This window comes from Centrocercus urophasianus, unplaced genomic scaffold, assembly GCF_019232065.1.
Source record: "Centrocercus urophasianus isolate 14NV4802_14NV808 unplaced genomic scaffold, USGS_Curo_1.0 seq_609, whole genome shotgun sequence".
Lineage (NCBI taxonomy): Eukaryota > Metazoa > Chordata > Aves > Galliformes > Phasianidae > Centrocercus > Centrocercus urophasianus.
This window is the reverse complement of record NW_024885210.1, coordinates 1-24,199: the sequence shown is the minus strand read 5'-3', so window position 1 is coordinate 24,199 and position 24,199 is coordinate 1. Positions and strand designations below refer to the sequence as shown.

General features: G+C 48.7%; 2 protein-coding genes across 3 annotated transcripts; one reads left to right on the top strand and one right to left on the bottom strand.

Moving 5' to 3' along the window:
• Position 1: 1 nt before the first annotated feature.
• Positions 2 to 6,644, bottom strand: CENPO (centromere protein O). 2 transcript variants are annotated; one of them, XM_042836465.1, is made up of 7 exons: positions 6,597 to 6,644; positions 5,877 to 6,075; positions 4,918 to 5,087; positions 4,468 to 4,579; positions 3,398 to 3,657; positions 2,735 to 2,906; positions 2 to 1,547 (listed from the first exon to the last, which is right to left on the bottom strand). In XM_042836465.1, exons 2-7 carry the CDS (start codon positions 6,022 to 6,024, stop codon positions 1,432 to 1,434), a joined length of 978 nt encoding a protein of 325 aa, XP_042692399.1. In that variant the 5' UTR covers positions 6,025 to 6,075; positions 6,597 to 6,644; the 3' UTR covers positions 2 to 1,431. The 2 variants fall into 2 exon arrangements, with proteins under 2 accessions (XP_042692399.1, XP_042692398.1); XM_042836464.1 differs by lacking the exon at positions 6,597 to 6,644 and adding an exon at positions 6,505 to 6,525.
• Positions 6,566 to 21,867, top strand: PTRHD1 (peptidyl-tRNA hydrolase domain containing 1). Its single transcript, XM_042836466.1, has 2 exons — positions 6,566 to 6,854; positions 21,542 to 21,867. Exons 1-2 carry the CDS (start codon positions 6,582 to 6,584, stop codon positions 21,710 to 21,712), a joined length of 444 nt encoding a protein of 147 aa, XP_042692400.1. The 5' UTR covers positions 6,566 to 6,581; the 3' UTR covers positions 21,713 to 21,867.
• Positions 21,868 to 24,199: the final 2,332 nt, after the last annotated feature.

Here is a 24,199-nt window from a genome sequence, read left to right as displayed (position 1 = left end):
CATTTATATTTTTAACTGTGCCTGTTCGCCCCCCCACGCACGCTGTGGTCAGCTGCTGTCACTGCTTGATGGGAAAGAGGACCTGGGACTGGCTGAGAAGGGACTGCGTTATTCAGCGTGATGCTGCCAGGGCCAGGGGGGAAGGGAGGCACACAGAGTGTAATTATGCCATTAGTTTCTTGAATAGAAAGCTGAATTTCAAAGCCTGGTTCTGCGTCTGCTGTGTTCTGGGGTTGTGGGGATACTGAGAAGGGCTTCACCACCTCTTTGAGGGGATACTGGGTTTGGAGGGGCTCCCAAAGGGGAGATTGATGCCTCTGGTGGCTTTTGCTCCTTTCTCTTGTCGCAGAGTATCAAAACGCTGGAAATCACAGATAGAATGATACAAGATTTTGATCCCTACCCCATTACTCAATTCCTAGGGTCATCAGGGAATTTTTCCTGGAGCTGCAACATCCGAACACCAGAGGTTATATATAAAAAGGTTGGTTTGGACAAAGCCTAAGCTTCAGAGACAATTTAAAAACAAACTATGAAGTTTGCACATGCAGTGTTGGCACAAAAACGGGGCAGGAGAAAATCCTGATGTCCCAGCCATCTGGTATAAGTCTAGAAAAAAAAAAATCAATAGGAGATTCTTAAAAATACCACAGTAAAAGTTCTATGTTACTGAAATTAACACATTGAAAGAGTGCTCATAAAATACAGGAAGCTTTCAAGATCCAATCCAAACTTGCAGGAAGCACAAAGATGGGATGCCAGGAAAGTTCTGCTACGACAGGAAGAAAACAGGATGTCCAAAGCCACCGCTGGTGTGAAATCTTCTGGAAAACTCACTGCTAATGTGCTGAGTTAATGCAGCCCACGTGAGGGCACAGCCTGCTGCTGGCAAAATGAAACCTCACCTCTGTCCAGGGAAGGTTCAGTGATTGCCATAACAATCCAGGTTGTCCTCCAGCCTGTACCAGTTTCTAACTGGAAGTCCTTTCCTGGCTGTTAGAAGGAGGGCACAGATTACTCCACTTGCTCCCTGCTGAGTTCTGCTGCCTGGATACATGCAGTGAGCTGTAGGGTTCTTGTTCCAGAAGGTTTTCCGAGCTGTTGATGTTTTAATATAGCTTCTCCTTCTAATTGTGAGACATTCTCCATGACTGTGGAGCTCCGGGGCACCAAACACTGCGATGCATCACGAGCAGGAATTAAATGACAAGCGAGAAGCAGAGTGCTGAGGAAAGATTACCTGCAATAGACACCCCAAATCATCAAGAAAATATTGCTTTCAAGATCTAAATTGGGCCAATTGCTCCTCTGGGGGGTTCCCAGCAGCAGTGCCGCAGTCCATGGCAAACATTTGCATTTTGAGAGCATTCCCCACAGGCAGAAGAAGTCAGGAGAGGCACGTTACTGAGGAGTCAAGGTAGCTTACAGTGCTCAGTCCAGGCTTTCTTTAGCATTGATGATAGAGTTGAAGGCTTTGTGCAGAGCTGTCTGTCGAAAAGCGTTTGAGTGAGCTGCTGCCATCTTTGCTAGCAATGGAAGAGTGCCAGCTAGGAGACAGAAGTAGACGCATCAGTGGGGAGAGGAACACAGTTTTACCAGCATAAAACTATTTGCTTCTCATTCTTCCCTTTCCCCTAGGGTGTTTCCTGCCTGGCCACAGTTTTTCTTCTCATAACCCTTCTTTCTCCTTCCTAACCCTGCATCTCCCCCAGGGGAACCGAACTGCTAGAGAGCACAAACAGCTCAACAAACACTGAGAGCTGAAGGGCTGCTCGTGAGGGGACAGCGGTGTTGGAGCACCACAGCTACCCAGCTGCCTTATCAGCTCAAAAGACACTGATGTTTTTGAGCAAGGGCAGAACTTCACCTATAAAGGGGCCATTTCTGTGGGGAAAGGAAAGGAGGAGCCGTTGAATCAGTGCACAATTCCTCCTGCAGCCTAACTGCAACCCAAGGAGTGTCACAGCTGGGTTCTGCTACCAGAAGGAGGCCTCAGACCATGACTGCTGGCAGAATGATTACAAGCCCGAGCTGCTCTGCTCAGAGCTCCATCTAGCTTTGCAGCCTAGCCAGCCCACATGGGCAGGTGAATGGGATGCAAGGTGGCTCAGGTGGGCCCACAGCTCTGCACAACCACGAGGAAGAGATGGGAAAATGCCTCCTCAGCTCAGCTGGGCACTTGCAGGAATTAGTCATAAAACAGCACAGATCAGGATTAAGCCATGCCATATTGCTAAGGCTGCAGAAGACACTCAGTATCAGCCAGTCTGTACAACACGAGGAGAATCCTTCAAAAGATGGGGAATAAGTGGTATCAGGAAAGGTTTCCAGGCAGAGATCTTTGTTAGGAGCATTTCACAATACCACTGGCACTTTGGAAGAGGTTGTAAATCTTCCTCCTGCCTCCATCTATGCTGCTGTATGGCAGGATGTGCCAGCATACCTGATGGTACAACGTGGCCAATTAGGGCCTGGCTGCAGAGTCTGAAACATCCCAACAGCAGGCCTCAGTGTTCACATTAATCATTTCACTAATTGCACTGAAAGAAATTTCTCATGATAATAAGATCTTATTTCCCTGCCATTGACCCCCATGCTACAGAAAAGATCTTTCCTCCCAAAGAAATATGACAGCATGCTTCTTTCTGTCCCCAAACCAAACTAGAGAAAACCTCATCCACTGCAATATGGCCTGCCCTCCCCACACACCCAGACACCTGCACTGCCCACTTACGTGTACAAGAAATGATGGCTTCAGTAGGGAGGCAGCAACAGAGGTCTCCATAAAGCAGCCTCACGTTGAATGGAAAGGTCTTGCTGTCACTTGACACGGTGTAATTAAAGACCAGCAAGTTACACAAAGAGTTCCTCTGCAGAGTTCCTTCTATGTGGTCTGAAAAGTGCTCCTGTAGGGACAAAAACAATTTCTGAAAGACAAAGCTAAGGCAGGAGTGCATCAGCGTGGGGCTGGGAGCTAACAAAGGACAGGGCCCCCACCCCCTGCACCAGGCTGGCATGCCCTGATGTGGCTGTACCTTGAGGAAAAGTCTGAAATAAACAAGTGCTCATTCACATCTTTAAGTCACATCTTCCAGAGGCATATTACAAAAGCACAGCTCCTTCAGTTTAGGGACTCAGAGGAAGAGGACAGCTGCACTTGGCTGTGTATTTTAAACGAGCCACAAGACATCCAAGTACACACATACCAATGACACAGGCAATGGAGTTGATAGTCACGCAGTCATTTGCTGTGCTCTGAAAACCAGAATGGTGAGCGCTCCATGTAAAGAAAACCACTCAGATTTCCCCCAGCACTCCAGAGCTGTGCAAACTCGTTAACTTTTGGCAGATAAAAGGCAAAAAGGTGGGCAAGCATTGTTGCTGTGACCACTGGTACCTCCAACTGGTCTGCCTGGTGCCTCCGCCCAGCATAAGCATTCAGGTGCTCCCACAGGACGGACAGGAAGCGCCTGATGTCCGTCTGCAGGTACTTCTTGGCTATCTGCTCCAGTGGGATGAAGACGGGGACAGAGTGGCGTTGAATCTTCACCTCTGGCTTGATGAGGAGGTCCACGTAATAGGAATCCAGGTAGGTGCCTTCATAAGCAGTGCTGATGCAGAAACACACTCCCTGCTTGGTCAGCTTCCCACTGATCCCTTGGGTGCAGAGAGAGAGGTTTTACTGAGCACTAATAGAAACTTGTCACCTCAAGGAAGTTTTGCTGGGACAGCACAGGCTGCAGGGGCTGTATGCTCCCAGCATGGTGGCCTGAGGAGGTCCCTGGGAGGATGAAGGACTTGCAAGAGTTCAGGGACATAAAACACAGCAGCTTTTTAGAAAGGGACATCAGATAAATTCAAGCAGATTAAATTGTCACTAACTGAGCTGCGCTGGCACTTGAAACTCAGTCCTGGCTCCCACGATGCAGAACTGCCCTAGGTGAAAGAAAACTGCCCCATAAAGAATGGCAGAAGGGCTCATGGGCTCAACCCAACCTCACCAACATCAGACTTGTATTTCCACACTGTCCTTCCTTCCAGTGACTGGAACAGAGTGCAAAGGTGACTTGCATTGGAAACAAAAAAAGTAATACATTAAACCAAGCTCAGGAATAGCTGAAAAGAGGATGCTGGCATTCTAAGCTTGCTTGGAAGACCCAGACCCTTGAATATTTAACCTAATGCCCAAAGATTTTAAAACTAAGGCATTCACATGCTTCCTCAAATCTAGATCTTAGTCCAAATGATGCAGCTCAGTAAGCAAGAGTTTCTGCAAAATCCCAGAAGCCTTCCCAGAGAGGCAGAGAATTGCAGCACATTACTGCTCTTCCTATGCTTTCAGACTGAAGGCTTCAAGCACAACACAAGCAACATTAATAGGGAAATTGCACTTGACATCAAATTCATCATTCAAAATTTAGCACCCCAAAAATGCAGCCAGAACTCACACAAGCCTTGAGGCATTACCTGTGAGGTAAAAGACTTGCAGCATGGCCTTAATGCTCTTCACTTTCCACTCCAGAACAGTCTGGGCACTGGGCCGTGCTGGATCTGTCACGACTCCTTCCTTGTCAAGAAGCTACAAAAGCCAAAAGATGAGACAGGTCAGGAACTGACGACACCAAACACGTCACCTGCAGGGAACACACTCGAGCTACAGAGAAATAACCCAGCTCTGAGAAATGTGAGGCAGCACTTCAAGCTGAAGAAGGGAAAAAGAGCTCATAAATGGCCAGACAAGCTCAAAGCATAAAGATCCAGCAATCTTGGACAACACTGTACTGAGAACAGGGGATGCCAGAACTGTACATTACTTAAAAAGAGAAAATAAATTAAGAACCTCAGTAAATCCATGCTGTGAGAGCAGGAGCATACCAGAGCCCCTCTGTCAGATCTCTGCAGTAAGCCCTTTCTCACCCTCTTCTCCTGCAGCTCCACTTTAGCTCGAAGCTCATCCCTCCGGCTTCTCAGCTCCTGCACTCTGGCTTTCAGTCTGTTGAGCTTCTTTTCTTGCTGCTCCTTCTCTTCTTGCTTCAGGCCTAACTCATGAGCCTGTGCCTCCAGCATTTCCAGATAACCCAACACCCCTGCAAGGAACAGCAACACATGCTCAGAAAATCCAGCTGTCATTAGTAGACATCTGCAGTGTGACCCAAACCAAAGTTGGCCCAGTATAGTTACTTAAAGAAACTACGTGCAACTCCTCAGGGGCAGAGGACAGGCAAAGACCTGCTTCAGAGAATTTTAAACACCAAGACTGAATGCCAACAAGGACCAGGCATTTACCATGCTAGCTAGCTAACATCCTGAGAAGCAGAGTAAGCTACCAAATACACAGCCCTGCACAGATCTGCAACCTCTAGTTTCACTTCTAATCAAGAGCAGCTTGTTTGGTGTGCCTATACTCTAAATTTGGGACACATTACAAGCCAGGGTGTCACTCCTGGTCCCAAGCTCCTGGGAAAGAACATACTTGGACAAAATCATAGAATCAAACAGGCTGGAAAAGACCTCTAAGATCACCAAGCTCAACCCCAACCCATCCCATCATGTCCACTGACCACATTCCTCAGTGCCACATCCCTACAGTTCTGGAACACCTCTAGGGATGGTGACCCCACTACCTCCCTGGGCAGCTGTGCCACTGCATCACTGCTCCTTTGGAGAAGAAACGTTTCCTAATACCAACCTGAACCTTCCCTGGTCCTATCGCTGTTACCTGGGAGCAGAGGACAATCCCCATCTCAACACAACTGCCTCTCAGGGAGTTGGAGAGAACTATAAGGTTTCCCCTGGGCCCCCTTTGCTCCAGACTGAACTCTGTCCCAAGTCTGTAGCACTGCATATCATGCAGAAAGTGACTTTTACAAGCTCACCATCTCCTGAATACACCTTCCCTCCTTCCACCTTCCCCTGTGCAAGTGGGACCGCAGACATTCGCCCTCCTCCATCCTGGGAGGCAGCGGTGAGAGATCTTCCATGCATGGCATTTTCCTTCCCATCACCATCTTGTCCTTCCTCCATGAAGCCTGGGGGCAGGTCTGCCTCCAGGGCTGGCCTCACACAGGGGCAGTCCTGAAGGATGAAATAGCACGTTATAAACTTCCATCCCTTTATATATCCTCATACATCCCCATACCCTCATACACCCTTTTACACCAGCCCCAAGGAGGTGACAGGAACCCCTCGGACTCTCCCCATATGGGAACAGGGAGGTGACAGGCGAACTAGGGACCTCATAAAGGGAGAGACGGGAGGATAAGGAGGGGAAGCAGGGCCTGGGGATTCCCACTGAGGGGTCAGTGGGACAGAGCAGCGTGGCCTCCTGAGGACAGCAAACAAGGAGCCCCCAGGGAGGCGGGGGGAGAGAGCCTGAGCCGAGCAGCCTAAGGACCCCTCACGAGGAAGACCTGTGGGGTGAAAGAAAGCGTGAACCCCCACCGATAGGGGATCGGGGAGCCGGGACGCCCCGACCGCTGCCAAGCCCCAGGGCCCCGCTCTCACCTCAGCGCTCAAACTTCGCGCTCCGGCGCCACCGGAACTACGTCACCACCGCGCCCTCACTTTTGCCGTACAACAAAATGGCGACGCCGTACCTCTCAGCACTCTGCATGCGCGACCACGCCTCCCCGTACAGCAGCATGGCGGCGCCTGGGACGGCGGCGGGAGCGGCGACGGCTGCGCTGGTGCAGTACGTGGTGCTGCGGGGAGACTTGGCCCGCTCGTGGTCGCTGGGTGCGGTAGTGGCCCAGGGGTGCCACGCAGCGCTGGCCGCCGCGCACGCGCACTGGCAGCACCCCGACACCCGCGCCTACTTATCGGAGGGCGGCGCCATGCGCACCGTGGTGCTGGAGGTGCGCGGGGCATGGCGGGAACTCTGCGCTGAGGGGAGCGGGTGGCGGCCATTTTGGGGCGGGGTCTTTTCTCGGCTCTGGGTCCCCCCAACGTCCTTTATCTGCGTGGCTGTACTCAGTTATTTTCCTGTCTCGTGTCGGTATTATTGTGTTCCTCTGTACTTGGCACTGGTGAGGCCACACCTCGAGCGCTGTGTTCTCATTGTGAGAAGGACAGTGAGGCTCTGGAGCGCGTGTAGAGAAGGGCAGAGAAGCTGTGAGGGGTCTGCAGCACAGGTGTGATGGGGAGCTGCTCAGGGCACTGCGGTGGGTCAGTCTGGAGCAGAGGAGCTCGGGGGAGACGTTGGCACACATATGCACTCATTTCCAAGGTCTCATTTAGGTGCTAATGACCCTTTGGACATGGCCAGTGATATTTAGTGTGGTCGAGTGCCCACCTACTTCTTCCCCTTTTTCACCATCATCTTCATCACCTAAAGTTGTGACTCGCTTTCATTCACTTTTCCCCAGCTTGGAAGATTTCCATTGCCTATTAGGCCATAGGGAGCCACTTTTTGGGAACAATGTATGTGGAAGCTGAGGAAAATGTCCTTGCACGTTTTGAGGCAAAAGATAAGTGTCCTATTGTGACTCCGGTATTTCTCGTAAGGCAAAATTATTGAGGCAGAAGATAAAAGTATTCTATTATGTCCCCAGTGTGCAGGTTTTGAGGAAAAACAAGACAGTTCACCCACTGAGGCTGAAATGGAAAGAACTATCACTTATGGATTCCTTTTGCTGAACAAAGATATTGCTTCTTAAAACTAAGCTACCAATCCCTTCTACTAAGCAAACCAGCCTATATTAGGTTGACAATTGGGCTTGATGCCCTTAGTGGTCTTTCCAACCAGAATGATACAATGATTTTGCCCCCTGATGTGCAGAATCAAACTGTATAACCTGACTGAGGCTATCATAGAATGGCCTGGGTTGAAAAGGGCCACAATGCTCATCCAGTTTCAACCCTGAGATAGTAAGCTAAAGAATACAAGATGTAAGGGGTCCATAACATCGCTTGGTTTTGCTAACTCAAAAGGAAGTTGCAAATAGCATCGCTTAGTTTAACCTTCTGCTAACTCAAGGGGAATTTATTGCTTAGTCTAACCTTTTGCTGGCCCCAGCATATTCTAAAAAAGGGAGCCGTCTCAAGTCAGTAGAAAAGGGGCCACTAAGAAAACATTGGAAAGGGATGATAAGCAGGATAAGAAATTGCTGAGGCATGCAGGGTGGGAGAAGAGCTCAGAACTGGGAAAAAGGTCAGAAGGACATGGCGAGGAAGACATCTGACTTCATCCCAGAATGACCACCAAATGGGGAGGAAGATGTCAAGCCTTCATCCAACGGAAGCTACTGTGCATGCACTGGGGAGGGGGACAGTATGTAAACGAATTCCTGGAAAAGTAATGAATATGTCAATGGGTCTTAGGTAATATTGCTGGGTATGTATGGCTTGGCTTATAAGTGTATCAAGACCACACTCTCTGGTGTGCAAGGTAGGAGGAGCGATCCCCCTTGCACCCAGTGTGTGGCGCAGTGCTGAAATAAAACGTATCTGCTCTTATAACCCGATGTGGGTTAGAGAGTTTGATTCCACAAATCAACCCCCTGCTGTGTGCAGGTCGCCAACCAGCAGACCAGGCTGCCCAGAGCCACATCCAGCCTGGCCTTGAATGCCTGCAGGGATGGGGCATCCACAGCCTCCTTGGGCAACCTGTGCCAGTGCCTCACCACCCTCTGGGGGAAAAACTTCCTCCTCAGATCCAACCTAAACCTCCCCTGTCTCAGTTTAAAACCATTCCCCCTTGTAATGTAAGACTGGCTATGAAGCAGTATGTGTTTATTCAGCACTGCGCATGCACCAGGTGAAAGGGGGATTGCTTCTAGCTTGCACACTGACAAGCAAAAGCTCGTTACATGTAAAGGTCAAGCTCACACATATTCAACAGAGTTCCTGGAGAAATCCTTTGCATATGGCCCTAATTCCTTGCCCTTGCAGGGGGCTTCTCCTGGTGGTTGTAGGTAGATGAGGGCTCGTAGTCTTCCTCACTGTCAACTGTTAACCATCCCACAAGGGGCTACCCTAACCGATTTCAGCCCGTCCTGCGGTTTCCCTTATCCTTGCCTAAGGTCCTTGGGCTGTGAAGAGTTATACTGAGTTTCTCTTATCTTACTTTTACAACACCCATATGTTTGAAACTTCCTTTATCTTTGTTCACATTCTGTTCACTTAACTTACTTCTGTAACCCCTTCATGCCTCAATTCCCCCCCTTTTCTTTGATCTAGCAGAGACACCTATCTGCTAGACTGTCCCGTTCCTCTTGAATGATTACTGAAAGTAGGCCCTGCTTTCTACCTTTTGTCTCAGTTTGTGCCTCTTCCATTTTTCCTATTCCTTCCCTGTGTTCTGACATAAGCACACTGAACACCTTAGCACTAAAGGTGTGAAAGCTACCACAGAGAGTAGAGCAATGCTTGCTAAGAAAAGCTGCTTCAGCCATCTGAAATTTGGTAGCCAGTTAGTAAGTCTGTCCCCCAGTCGGTATTATCCTTGCTCACTTCATGTAGGGCTTTTGTTTGCTCCCAGATATTGTCTAGATCTCTTTTGACCTTCCAAACTTCACTTATGTAGGCACAACAGCTTTGATTTATTATGGAACACACTTTCCCTTCCTTTGCAGTCAACAAATCCAGTGTCATTCTATTCTGTAGTACGACTTTAGATAGGGAGGACACCTCCTCTTGCCTGCGGAGTCTTTACTTAACATATTGGGGATTCCTGCTCTCCTTGTATTCTGATATTGGCCCCTTGTAGTTCTCCCTATATCAGATGGGAGTTCTTTAGGATGGATGCTTACAGGAGGTGCTAAAAATCCTCCTTTACAAACTCCTTTCCAATTTATTGGCAGATTTTCGAGCTCTCTCTCATCCCCACACAGCCACCAGAAGCCCTTCATAACGTAAATTTGGAAATGTAAGATTGATCCAAGGTAGGTTGAATCTTGGTCCTAGAATAATAGTGCTGTTAACAGTAGCTTCCTCACCTGCACCTGAGTAAATGGATCCCTTTGATCGCTTTTATGTTTGTACTGAGCAGACCAGTTTAGTGACAGGATCCCAAACCATGGTACTTCCATCCTGCCTTTGGTAGTCAAGCACAGACCCAGCAATCTGATAAGTTTAAAGTTTTAGAAAAGTTACTAAAAAAGGAGTTCTCTCCTTAGGCTGAAACACCTCCTGTGTACACTGAGACAAAGCAAATTAGCAAATGATTCCTCTTCTCTTTATGACTTTAATTTTCGATGGTGCACTTTCCTTGACAGACCAAGTGGTTCCTCAGCATTTTGGAATAACCTCCTGTAACAACTCTTTAGTTACACCACGTGCCTTATTAGTTCTACAAGGGAATTCCTCTGGCCACTGCGAGAAGGTATCAGTACCAACAGACAGCGATACCCCCCTTTTTTGGGGCTCCCTCCTGAGAGTCTCCACCGACCCCCAAGGCAAGAATTAAATTCCCTTATCTTGGTCCTTGCACGAAGTTACTGGGTCTGCAGGGATCAATGCCATCCATGCCTGCCTGCCCCTTGGCTTACACAGATGCTGTCCTTTTGCAACAGTCTCCATTTCCTATCGGCATCCCAAGGAGTCACCTCACCACCCAGACAGGACCGCTGAAATCAGCAGGGTGCAGCCATCCTGTCCAGGGCAGTAGGGGGACCCCCAAAGAGGCGATCATAATCCCAGTCGAGCCCCCAGATTGTTGGAAATATCCAAATAATTTTGTCAGGACGGCATCTCTGATAAAAGCAGATTTTATTCGCGATTGCAATGGCGGGCGTCTAGCAAGCAGGAGCAGCCCTGATGACACAATGACAGCTTTTTGTACCTCGTTTCCCCCCTTTGCCTCCCTCCTTCTCTTGTTTCCCCATTGGCTGGGTACTCCAGGTTTACAATCTTATCAAACCTTAATTGCTTGCTATACAGCTATACAGCTAGCTTATATATGTACGTTGTTACTTATTTAACTTCTCCAATTCTCTATTACGCGAGTCTTCACAGAATCACAGAATCACAAGGTTGGAAACAACCTGCAAGATCAGCTAGTCCAACCACCCTCCCATTCCTATCAGTGCCACAAGCACTAAACCACATCTTGTAGCTCCTCATCCAGGCGCCTCTTGAACACTGCCAGGGACGGCGACTCCACCACCTCCCTGGGCAGCCATTGCAGTGCCTGACTGCCTTTCTTTGAGAGAAAAAGTTTCTCCTAATGTCCAACCTAAACCTCCTCTGGTACAACTTCTGGCCGTTTCCTTGGGTCCTACTATTTGCCTGGGAGAAGAGGCCAGACCCTTTTGCACCACAACCTCCCTTCAGGAAGTTGAGCAATGAGATCTCCCCTGAGCCTCCTTTTCTCCAGACTGAACAATCCCAGCTCCCTCAGCTGCTCCTCATAAGACTTGTGCTCCAGACCCCTCACCAGTTTCGTTGCCCTTCTCTGGACACGTTCCAGGGCCTCAATGTCTTTCTTGTAGTGAGGGGCCCAAAACTGAACACAGCACTCGAGGTGCGGCCTCACCAGTGCCGAGTAGAGGGGGATGATCACTTCCCTGCTCCTGCTGGCCACACTATTTCTGATGCAGGCCAGGATGCTGTTGGCCCTCTTGGCCACCTGGGCACACTGTCAGCTCATGTTCAGCCGAGCATCAACCAACACCCCCAGGTCCCTTTCCTCTTCACAGTCATCCAACCACTCATCCCCAAGCCCATAACGCTGCATGGGGTTGTTGTGGCCAAAGTGCAGAACCCGACACTTGGCCTTGTTAAACCTCATCCCATTCATCTCAGCCCAGCGATCCAGCTTATCTAGATCCCTCTGCAGGGCCTCCCTGCCCTCAGGCAGATCGACACCACCTCCCAACTTGATGTCATCTGCAAACTTACTCAGGGTACACTCAATCCCTTCATCTAAGTCGTCAATGAAGATATTAAACAGGATGGGCCCCAGTACCGACCCTTGGGGGACACCACTTGAAACAGGTCTCCAGCTGGACTTCACTCCATTGACCACCACCCGTTGAGCACGGCCCTCCAGCCAGTTCCTTATCCAACCAAGGGTAAAACTGTCCAAGCCACGGGCAGCCAGTTTCCGCAGAAGGATACTGTGAGAGACCATGTCAAAGGCTTTGCTGAAGTCTAGTAGACTACATCAACTGCCTTTCCCTCATCTAGCAGTCTGGTCACCCAGTCGTAGAAGGAGATGAGGTTGGTCAAACACGACCTGCCTTTCATGAACCCATGCTGGCTGGGCCTGATCCCGTGAACGTCGCGCACGAGCCGTGTGATCTCTCCCAGGAGGATTTGTTCCATGACCTTCCCTGGCACTGATGTCAGGCTAACAGGCCTGTAGTTCCCCGGATCCTCCTTACGGCCCTGCTTGTAGATGGGCGTCACATCAGCAAGCCTCCAATCCTCTGGAACCTCTCCAGTCTACCAGGAGCGCTGGTAGATAGCTGAGAGCGGCTTAGCGATCACCCCCGCCAACTCCCTCAGTACCCTAGGATGAAGCCCATCTGGTCCCATGGACTTGTGACTGTCCAGATGGAGGAGGAGCTCTCTAACTGTCTCCACCTCGATCTCCGGGGAGACATGCTGCGTGTCAGCCCAGATATCCAGATCAGGGCACAAAGTGCCCTGAAGATAGCTGGTCTGACTATTAAAGGCAGATGTAAAGAAGGCGTTGAGGACCTCAGCCTTCTCCTTGTCATCTATGGTCACATTCCCTGCCGCATCAATTAAAGGATAGAGATTATCCTTGGTTTTTCTCTTGCCATTGATATATTTGTAAAAGGATTTCTTATTCTGCTTTACTGCAGTGGCCAATCTAAGTTCAAGATGGGCTTTCGCCTTCCGGACTTCCTCCCTGCATACCTTAGCACCTTCCTTGTAATCTCCCCTAGTAGCCTGTCCCTCCTTCCACAGGACATAGACTCTCTTTTTCTTCCTGAGCCTTGACAGTAATTCCCGGCACATCCACACCGGTCTTCTCCCCTTACAGCTCACCTTACGGTATTCAGGGACAGCCTGTTTTTGCACCTTTAAGATTTCCACCTTGAGGAGCATCCAGCCTTCCTGGACCCCTTTATCCTTAAGGAGCGACTCCCAAGGGACCCGTGCTACAAGCGTCCTGAGCAGGTCAGAGTCCGCCCTCTTGAAGTTCAAGACAGCAGTTTTGGTAGTCACCCTTCTGACATCTCCAAGAATAGAGAACTCTACAATTTCATGGTCGCTCTGCCCTAGGCAGTCTCCAACCTTCACATCACCTACCAGTCCTTCTTTATAGCAAAGAGCAGGTCAAGCAGGGCACCACCCCTGGTAGGCTCTCGTACCAGCTGTGTAAGGAAGCTATCTTCCACACACTCTAGAAACCTCTTGGACTGCTTTCTTTGCACCATGTTTTATTTCCAACATATATCAGGGAAGGTGAAATCCCCCACAGGAACGAGTGCTGGCGATCGCACGACTTCCACAAGCAGCTCGTAAAATGCTTCATCCATCTCCTCATCCTGATTTGGTGGTCTATAACAGACTCCAATTACAATGTCTCCCCTACAGGCCTTCCCCCTGATCCTCACCCATAGACACTCCACTTGATCATTTGCAATCTCAAGCTCTTCAACATCAAAACAGTCCTTAATATAAAGGGCCACACCACCACCCTTCCTTCCTTGTCTATCCCTTCTGAAGAGTTTATAGCCATCAATCTCAACACTCCAGTCATGGGAGCAGTCCCACCATGTTTCAGTAACAGCAGCTAGATCATAGTTAGTCTTGTCTGCCCAGCACCGAATATTAGTAAGGCTAAGGCTGGACAGGCAGGAGCTGCAGTCTTTGTAAACCTACTGAGATCAGGAATTGGGTAAACCAGGGCCACTCACATAAGGGCTAGGTATACTAAACTTAGAAAAACAATAAGGGAAGACCAGGGGGACGTGTCGACCTCTTTGCAGTCAGGACCAAAGGATCTGTGCAAACGTAAGGGAAAGAACAGCCTAAAGCTGTTCTGGTTTTGAGCAGTGTGAATGGGGGGCCATTGTAATGAAAAAGGTCAGACCGAGGAAGACCTCTGACTTCATCCCCACTGCCACCAGGTGGAGACCCTCGCTGCGAACTGCACACGCGTCAGAGGGGGGGACAGCATGTAAATGAGGTCCTGGAAAAACCATGAATACACAGATGAGCTCCAAGGAATTTTGTGAATATGTGTAAGATCTGCTTATAAATCTGTGACGCTTTTGCTTGTTGGTGTGCAAGGAAGTTGGAATGAGCCCCCTTGCACCCGGCGTTTGCACATTCGCAGAATAAATCATACCTGCTTTATAACCTGATCTCCGGGTTATAGAGTTTGATTCTGCAAACTCCATCTACCTAAACTCTATGATTACAACGTACTGCGCCTGTATTTTGAGCATGCATTCCTGGGCAAGGTTCATCTAAAGGATAAGTGATGAAAACTATCAAAGGCCCCCAGAAAGAACTAAAAGAGCTGTGGCAGCGGAGGCCATAGAATAAAAATTCTTATACTGTTCTAATGCAGAAACATTTGATTCCCACACTACTGCTGAGCAAACCAACCTCTATCAGGTTGACAGTTGGTCTTGATGCCCTTAGCAGCCTTCCCAACCAGAATGATACTATGATTTTTCCCCCCAGCTCTTATTAACAGTGGAGGTTGCCGTGGCCCAGGTGCAGACCTTGCACGTGGTGTTGCTGAACCTCATGAGGTTCTCCTGGTGCCACCCCTCAGCCTGTCTGGGTCTCTCAGGAGAGAATTGAAAGAACTGGAGCTAAGAAACGTAGCAGCCAAGTTTTGGTACCGCTATGCAGGTATTCTTTGTTAGCAACACTGGGAAGCACTGGGGATAATTCCATCGTAAGAGGTTCTAAGATGACATGATTCAGAGCTCGTTGTATTTCCGCAGTGTCAGAAACGTCTGAGATAAGTTTTAGGAGACAGGAGCTCTGGTGAAGATTGCAGTGGTGGGCATCCAGCCAACAGGAGCTCACCTATGGACACAATATGACAGCTTTTATACCTTGTCTCCCCAAAGCTTCCCCCCTCCCCTGTTTTCCCATTCTCTGGGTTCTCCAAGTTCACAATCTTCCTGAACGTTTGCATTTGTGAATCACATTCTGACACTTGTTAACTCATAGCCTATCTTGTCGCCGTTCTGTTGTTTCCAAGATGTCTCAGTCCTCTCCTTATCGTACTGACAGGGTGATTCTCTCCGAGGCCTCTTCCACTCTGTGCAGAGGACGCTGCCTTTGTTCAACAAAGAGCACTGGAGGGTTGTCAGGTCTTCCCTTTGCTTCTTCAGGCAGGCACCTCGCAACTTGTGTCAATCTCTTGTGCAGGACGTTCTTGCAATGTGTATGAGCATGCAGCAAGACATTACATATATTCATACTGACTAAACATAAATGGTTGCTAACTATACATGGATATTGCTAATTATTTAACTTCTCCACCTTAAATTTTCTATCACTCAGGTCTTGTCTGTCCAGCACCAAAAATTAGTAGTCTTCCAACATAATGAGCCTATTGATATCCTTGTCATGTTTTTGTTTTTGCTTTGTAAAGGCGTTATCACACTGTTTAGGAGTGGGATGTTTAACTTCCTCAGCTCAAGGCTCACAAGTATTCCGGATGGCTGGACAGACAAGAGCTGCAGCCTTTGTACCTATACATTATCCCATCTACCTCATCTCTGTGACTCAGGTGTGTATGCCCACTCAGTTTGCTCCTTTCCTTCTATATCATTAATTAAATCCCTGTTCTCTCTAGAATACTTCGCAGGTTCTGATTCAGGTTTACAGATCTGAAGTTTACCATCTGGAATTGAAGTTTGTACAGCAATTTCTATTCCTTCAGCTGATCCACCACCTGATCCACCATCTTATTTCCAGTCTCCTGTACAGTGTCACCTTTCTGATGTCCCCTGCAGTATCTACTAGCCACTCTGGTAGATTTAGAGCTTCCCACAGATGCAGGACTTCCTTGGCATGCTTAATTTATTTTCCTTGTGCTGTGAGCAATCCTCGCTCTTTCCAGATGGCACCGTGAGCGTGTAGCACCCCAAATGCATATTTAGAGTCTGTCCATACGTTTATCCTTTTTCTCTTGCCAACTCTAAAGCTCTTGTCAAGGCTGTTACTTCAGCCTTCAGAGCAGAAGCCCCCACAGGTAATGGCCGTGCTCTGATTACCTCGTCAGTAGCTACTGCATATCCTTGTCTCACAAAACCGCTTCCGTCGGTGAAGCAGGAATCCTCAGCATCCTCCAGTGGTTCCTGCTCTGGCTCCAGCCCACTGGCACAGGCAGTCTCTGTGGTTTCCAAGCAGTCGTGCACTGCTGGCTCAGAGGCGGCTCACTGAGGAAAGATGCTGGGTTCACAGTGAGAATAACCAAAATGCTTTTGTACTGTCCAGAAGGCCCAGGGCTGGGGCTCTCATTGGAGCTCTCTTCTTCAATTCTTCAAATGCCCTCTTTGCCTCACCAGTCCGTGTCAGCACAGACCGATCATTTTGCTGTAATTCATACAAAGGTTTTACCAAAGGCCCATCATTATAGATCCATAGTCTGCACTAACCTGTCGTGCCAAGGAAGGTTCTGAGCTCTTTTACCATCTGCAGATCTGGGTGTTCAGCAGATCGCTTCCTTTTGTTCTGTTCCAAGTTCCCTTTGTCCTCCCAAGATCTCGAATCCAAGGTAAATCACCTGCTGCTGAATTCACTGAGCTTTCTGTGGAGAAACTCGATAACCATCTACACCAAGAAAATGAAATATGCTCACAGTCCAGTGTACACAGTCCTCTTGTTACTGTGGCAATGAGGAGGAAATCCACGTGCTGCAATAAAGTTCCTCCTTGAGTGGAGGGCCCAAGCCCCGAGCTCACAAGCCAGCTGGTTCCCAAAAACTGTAGGGCTGTTCTTGAAACCCTGGGTAAAACTGTCCACGTTAACTGAGCCCTCCCCCCAGTATCGGGGTTTTCCCATTCAAAGGCAAGTAACTTTGGACTTTCTTTGGCTGAAGCCAAAAGGCAAAAGAAGGCATCCTTCAAATCCAGGACGGTAAACTCATTCCTCAGCCTGGTTAATAAAGGGTACAGATTTACCACCCTGTATCTTCACCCATCCTAGTGACGGCCCTCAGATCCTGCCCCAAGCAATAGCTCCTGCTGTCTGACTTTACACCGGCAAGACTGGGATGTTGGAGTCAGATTCACATTCAATTACTGGTCCAAACTCCAGAAAATTATCCGTTATTACTTTTATTCCTTTATGATCTTGTATCCTCAAAAGGTACTGCTTTACCCTGACTGGGCTGGCTCAAGCTTTTAACTTATCAGGGCTGCATTGTTGGCCCTGCTGGGCATCCCTGACACCCACACTCCTACATGTTCCTCATTCAGGATTTCCATAATTCCTGGGGGCATCACATTGTTCTTCCCAATCTGTGTTAAAGCCAGGCTTAAAATTTCAATCAATTGGTCTTCCTTGACCCCTCGCTCCAATTTTCCTTTGTTGTATTTAACCTCTGCATTCTGTTGTTCTAATAAGTCTCGCCTGAGTAACGATGTCAGACAACCTGGCTTGTACAAGGATTTATTCATTCCTGCTTGCTTTCCCAGCCTGTATTTAATTGGTTTCAAGGAGCAGCCTTTTCTAGTTGGCCAGTAGCTCCGACTGCTGTTACAATATCAGCATCTACGGGTGATGCTTCTTCATTTAGCAGAGTAAGAGGCACCCGTATCCACCAGAATATTGACCTCTGTACCCTGCTCCCCTAGCTGCAGTGTAACCAGGGGGTCTGCTAGGGTAGACTCCCCTGGTTCCCGTCATCCCTGCCATCAGGGATGGTTCCTCCCCCTCAGCCTGGGGCAGCTCCGCCACCAGTGCCCCATTTCCCTGCAGTTTGCACACTGATTCCTGTCCATTGGGGGGCGAAACCCTTCCTGGGCCCTTCAGAATCCCCCCTGCCTCATCCTTGTGATGCTCCCTGGCTCCCCAGGCCATGCTCTAGCGCTATTCTTCTTCTCAGTTTCTTTCTTTCCTTTCTATCCCTGTTTCTATACACTTTCCAGGCCTCCTCAATTAATTTATCCAGGTCCATTAATTCCAATGCTTTTAACCTCTGCAGTTCCTTCCTGCTATCCGCAGAGGATTGGCTCAGAAACAGTGACACCAACACCTATTTCCCTCTATCTGATGAGGGACCCAAAAGAGTATATTTTCTCATGGCAGACCTGAGTTTATTCAAAAATTCAGTTGGGGTTTCAGTCTCTCCCTGTTTGACTGCATATACGGCTGACCAGTTTGCTGCTGGTAGTGGGATTGCATTCTCTAAACCAAGTTTTATCCACTCTCTGTATTGCTTTAACAGCTGATATTCTGCAGGATCGTTTGGGTTCCACTTAGGATCTTCTAAGGGGAAATATTGTTCAAGCCTTCCCAGCAGGGCACCAGCAATGATTCGTGCCTGCACTTGGGTCTGAGCCTTCCTCAATACCACCTGCTTTTCTGATTCAGGCATGAAATCGAGCATTATGTCTATATCCCTCCAATCAAGATTTTCATTGGTCCCTTTGGTCCTACAACCTGCATTAGAGGTGCCAGTATTACAGGTTCCTTTGTGCTGCCCGTTCTTGTAGTGATTTGAAACCTCCCCCACCCCCCGGCTGCTCCCACCTCCTTTTGAACTGCCTTTGCTTTCTGTTCTTCCTCATCTGAGAATCCCTCCTGCTTCCCAGCCTGCGGAGACGCATCGTCTTCTAATCTTTCCTTTCTACCTCCATTTCTCAGACAGCTCTCTCCTATGCTGCAAGCTGAGCAACACCTCTTTAACGTTCCGTTAGGCCTCTTCTGATCTTTCTCTAGAGCCAGCACTGAGGGGCCAGTGAACTCTGGAGCCCAGTTAATTCTACATCCTTTCTGCCATTCAGGGTGGTTCCGTAAAGTGAAAAACATATCGGCATATACCACCTCGTCCCATTTCCCTTCTCTCCTCAGAAACAACATGAGCTGCAGTAGGGTGTTATAATCCAGAGTTCCATTAAATGTCCACTTTTCCTGAGATTCCAGCTTATAGAGCGGCCACCACTGGTCACAGTATTTGACCAGAGTTTTCTTGTTCACGTTTCCCCCAGGAGGTCCCCCAACATCCCTCCAACGAGCCAGCACACATCCCAGGGGGCTCTGCTTCACTATTCCCCCGCTCTGTTTGCCCCCATTATATGCAGTTCAGGCTGGCATACACTTACAAGGATCACTGTTACAAAGATGCCTCAAGCTCCACCGATTATAATTCCGTGTACCATGAAAACCATTTATCCAACTCCCTCCAGAAATTACAAGTGAAGCTGTGAAGGTGTTGCTAAAGTTCTGATGGGCCAGTCCCAGAACTTGAAAGCAAAGAATACCTTTGTCAGACGCTCCCTGCCTGCTCCCGCAGCGATCCGATGGAGGCGAGGAGTCCCTGCAGGGGCGCCCGGGGAGTCCTGGTCTCAACGGCTCCTGCAGCAGAGCAGAGGCTGCATCCATTCCCATCTGCAGTGCCCAGCTGACTCAAAGCATCGCAGCGAGGAACGGAGCAGCCAAGTGTTGTTCCCGTTAGGCAGGTATTCTTTGTTAGCGGGGCTGGGAAGCACTGGGGATAATTCCACCAGAAGTGCTTCTGAGATTCCACGAGACCCGAGCTCGTTATATTCCCGCAGGTCCTGCATATTCATAATGCCTGCACGAGGTAATTAACGTATGCACGCCTCTCAAGTAATGGGCGATAAAGAGTTCTTCTATTTCATGGGCTCGGCAGCCACCTGGTGTCCTTTTAGCACCACGGCAGCCCGCTCAGCAGTGTGTTTACTTCCTCCGGCGGGCTTCCTCGCTCGCCCTCTAGATGAACGTTCTTCGTTGTTGTGTGCTCAGGAAGAGAATGCCTATTAGAAGTAATTTATGGGTACCAAAATCAGCCGTTATTTCTGAACATCTGCCGGTTCTGGGATAGAGAGAAGTTGGGCATCGTGTCTTTCAATGATACGGGGAGATAAGGAGGACAAGGCAAGTGTCTTGACATCTGCCTGCTGCATTCCAAGCTGCTCCTGTAATGGGGCACTTCGACCTTGTGTGGAGGCCCTGGCTTCTCTGATGCATGAGAAGCCCACTTGTGCCCTTTTATTATTGTGTGGGAGTCCAACGTTTCTGCATTAGAATGGTCTCTGCTGCCATAGTTCTTTTCGGGGCTCTCTGATAGTTCTCATCACTTGTCTTCTAGGTGAACCTTTCCCAGGAAAGCTCAATGCTCAGTGTATGGGCAAAGTAATTTGTAGTCACAGAGGTTAGGTAGATGGAGCAGGTTTACAGGCACTGCAGCTCCTGTCCGTCCAGCCTTACTGATATTTGGTGCTGGGCAGACAAGACCCGAGTAATAGGGAATGGGAGAAGTTAAATAATGAGCAACTTACGTATATAAGCTAGCAATGACTGCTGTGTGGCCAGCATGAAAAGATGTTACACACATTGCAAGAATATCCTGCAGAAGTTGAAAGGACAAGTGGTGAAATGCCTTAGGGAATGTCTGAAGAAGGTATTGAGGAAGGCCTGGCACCCGTCCTTGGCACTCTTTCTTTAACAAAGACTGAAGATAACACACGAATTAACAAGTAATTAACAAATGTTAACCTTCAATAAGACTGTGAACCTGGAGTACCCAGCCGATGGGGAGGGGATGTGGGAAATGGAGTGTGGTTTCTGCATTAGATATTAAAAAGGACAATTGATCTGAAGAAGTAGGACATGATGTATTTGTATTCTGTTAACTTACCCTTAGAAATAGGTGATGTAAAAAGTAGGAGTACTGCATATGTTAGTAGCATATTTTAGAAGCATAGTTGCTGAATTATGTGATTAATTCTCTCTTGCAAAACTGCAGGTTCCAAACAAATTGGGTACAGTATTAGGGACTAGAAAACATACTGTAGGGTTGTTCTGTTGGGATAGGAGACTCCCAGCAAAAGAAAAACAGATGTAACAAACATCAAAGAAGCCAGGGCCTCTGCACAACACCGGACTGTCTCACTCTATGGGTAGGTTGGGACGCAACAGGCAGGCATCAAGATACTCCCTATCCTCCTTCTGAGCTTATCTCTGTGCAAGGACGAGCAGATGTCCAGAAACAGTGACCAAGTGTGGAGTGAGTAAGTGTTAGGAGTTAATTAAATAATTAGAGGTTTATGCTCAGCCAGCAAAGTTTCATGTTTCTCCAGTATCCGTATGTTTAGTTGAGCGTCAGGAAGGTTGTGAGCTGAAGTACTCAGCCAATGAGGAACCAGGGGAGGAGATAAGTGTCGAGTAGTAGGGAATAAAAGATGTAACACTGTTTTCTGCATGCTCTCCTGCTCGCAGGAAGCCCGCCATTGCAATTGCAAGTAAAATCTGCTTTATCAGAGATACCGTCCTGATAAATTATTTGGATATTTCCAACATGTCCCACTCTGGTTAAGGCAGAATTGATACAGGTTGGTTTGCTTACAACCACTCGTTACCTGCAGGGGTATTGCCAACCCTCACAGCATGCTTTGTCTGTCCCCAGGCTCCGGATGAAGCCGCTCTGACCGCACTGGCACAGACCCTGCAGCAGCACAGCATTGACCACGAGGTATGGACAGAGCAGCCTGAGAACATCCCCAGCTGCCTGGCGCTCAGACCCTACCCAAAGGACCAAGTGCACCCACACCTGAAGAAGTTCAAGTTGCTGAAGTGATCTCTGATTTCCTGCACGCCCTCCTCCTGTGCCACTGTTTCGCTTGCCTCTGGGTGGAAGCATTGTGCTAACGTCCGTCAGCCTTCTTGTGCAGTAGCAGTTAACAAGTGTAAGATCTTTGCTGGAGAGGATTAAAGATTCTTTGCAACGTGTGACTGTGAGTTATATGGAGTCGCTGTGTCTGTATGCAGTCAGTCTGCTTGTGCATCTCCACCCTGCCAGAGCAGGCACTTCTAGGGGATGCCACACTCAAAAGTGCTGCTGGTGCTTCTTAGGATTTACACTTCCATGAGCACATCTTGCTTTGTCTGACATTGGCTTGAATTTCATAGAATCATAACATCATAGAATCATAGAAAGGCCTGGATTGAAAAGGACCACAACGCTCATCCAGTTCCAACCCCCTGCTGTGTGCAGGTCACCAACCAGCAGCCCAGGCTGCCCAGAGCCACATCCAGCCTGGCCTTGAATGCCTGCAGGGATGGGGCATCCACAGCCTCCTTGGGCAACCTGTTCCACTGCCTCACCACCCTCTGAGTGTGAAAAACTTCCTCCTAAGATCCAACCTAAACCTCCCCTGTCTCATTTAGCATGAATTTAACATGATCCCTCCTGCTTTGGTGCTGGTTGGGCTGTGATGAAGTGTCCTCCCATGGCTCTGACATTTGAGAATTGTTTTCCCCCCCAAACCCCATGGGGAGCACACAGATGTGACCATGAGCTGCCACCATCACCAACACCGCCATCCCCAGCTCGTGTCACCCAGGCTGTGGCACTTTGGTTGCAGTCACTGTGACACAGTGACCCTACAGCAGCTGGAGCCCATGGCTCACTCCAACCAGAGCTCTGTTTGTCTGGTTTTGTTTGTACAGAACCATGTGGCAAATCCCTGCCAAAAGCCTTGCGAACAGCAGACGGCAGCATCAGCCAGCGAGCTGGGACTCAGCGCAGCCCTCATCCTGCTGATCCCTGCCTCGTTCCAACAAAGTGTAAGAAAGAAAAGTGAGGGCAGGACTGGGAGAACCCCAGCAGCTGTGATGCTCTTCCCCACCCGCTGCTTCCAGCACTCAACGTGGCAGAAAACCACCAGCAATGAGGTGCAGCACCCAAATACCCAAATTCTGCCCCTCCAAAATTCTAAAGCACCCCGAAACATTTGGGGCTGGTTGGGAGGAACAAACATTTTAGGGTTTGGGGGCTGGTTGTGAGGAACAAACATTGTAGTTTGGGGGCTGGTTGGGAGCAACAGACACTGCAGGGCATTTAGGTTGGTTGGAAGGACCCCAGACGTTATAAGGATTTTTGGTTGACTGGGAGGAACAAACACTGTAAGGCTTTTGGGTTAGCTCGAAGGATCCAAACATTGTAGGGTTTTTGGGCTGGCTGGGAAGAACAAACCAGCTTTGGGGCTGGTTGGGAGGATCCAAACACTGTGTAGGGTTTGGGGCTGGTTGAGAGGAACAAACATTGTAGGGCTTGGGGATTGGTTGGGAGCAACAGGACATTTGAGTTGGCTAGGAGAACCCAAACACTTAGGGTTCTTGTGCTGGTTGGAAGGACCCAAACATTGTAGTGTGGGGGCCTACAATCGGCTTTGGGGCCAACTGGGAGGACCCAAACACTGCAGGGTGTCAGGGCTGGTTGGGAGAACCCAAACAAGGTAGGTTTTTTGTGCTGGTTGAAAGCACCCAAACACCGTAGGGCTCTGGAGCCAACTGGGAGGACCCAAACACTGCAGGGTGTCAGGGCTGGTTGGAAGGACTCAAACACTGTAGGGTTTTTGAGCTACTTGGGAGGACCCAAACCTGGTAGGGCTTTGGGGCCGGTTGGGAGGCCCCACCACCTCTGGGTGGTGCCCAGTGATGGGCCCAAAGCACGATGCTTTATGGACCCTTACCCCACTGTGACCCCTCCGTGGCTCAGCCCCATCACCCCAGCGCCCATCAGCAGCGCCTTTCTCCAGGGATGCGTCGGCACAGAGACAATGAAACGTCAGCTGGCAACTCCGGTTCTTTTGTCTTTTTTTTTCTTTTTCTTTTTTTTTTTTTCTTTTTTTTCTTTTTCTTTTGTCATCTTTAACTCTTGCAAATGTCAATCAACAAAGCTACACATTTGTTTTCCACACACCAGCGCGATTGGAGAGAGAGAGAGAGAGAGGGAGAAAAAAAAACCCCATCGCCCCCCACTCTCATAAAAGTCAGCAGTGAATATTAAAAGCGACCCCCAACTAAAAGAGAAGAAAACAAATTTATACAGAGCTCAGAGCTATTTACAGTGACAGGCTCGAGGGAAAAAAATAAGCTATCTCCCGACAGAGAATTCAATTATTATTATTATTTTATTATTATTATTTTAAATAGTTTAAGCTACCTCAGCTGTTAAACACAATCAAAGCAGAAAGAACCGACTGCTTAATTTTATTTAATATTTAATCAGAAAATTTTATCTACAATAATTGACAGAGCCCTCCCCCCATCCTTCCCCCTA

What these genes read in the sequence shown, in the direction of transcription:
- CENPO (XM_042836465.1), bottom strand. Translation starts at nt 6,024, where the DNA reads ATGGAGGAAGGACAAGATGGTGATGGGAAGGAAAATGCCATGCATGGA. An exon ending in TGGAGCTGCAGGAGAAGAGG is followed by an intron (nt 4,580 to 4,917) that starts GTGAGAAAGGGC and finishes TGGCTTTTGTAG; the next exon opens with CTTCTTGACAAGGAAGGAGT. An exon ending in AGCCATCATTTCTTGTACAC is followed by an intron (nt 1,548 to 2,734) that starts GTAAGTGGGCAG and finishes TCTGTCTCCTAG; the next exon opens with CTGGCACTCTTCCATTGCTA.
- PTRHD1 (XM_042836466.1), top strand. Translation starts at nt 6,582, where the DNA reads ATGGCGACGCCGTACCTCTCAGCACTCTGCATGCGCGACCACGCCTCC. An exon ending in TGCGCACCGTGGTGCTGGAG is followed by an intron (nt 6,855 to 21,541) that starts GTGCGCGGGGCA and finishes GTCTGTCCCCAG; the next exon opens with GCTCCGGATGAAGCCGCTCT.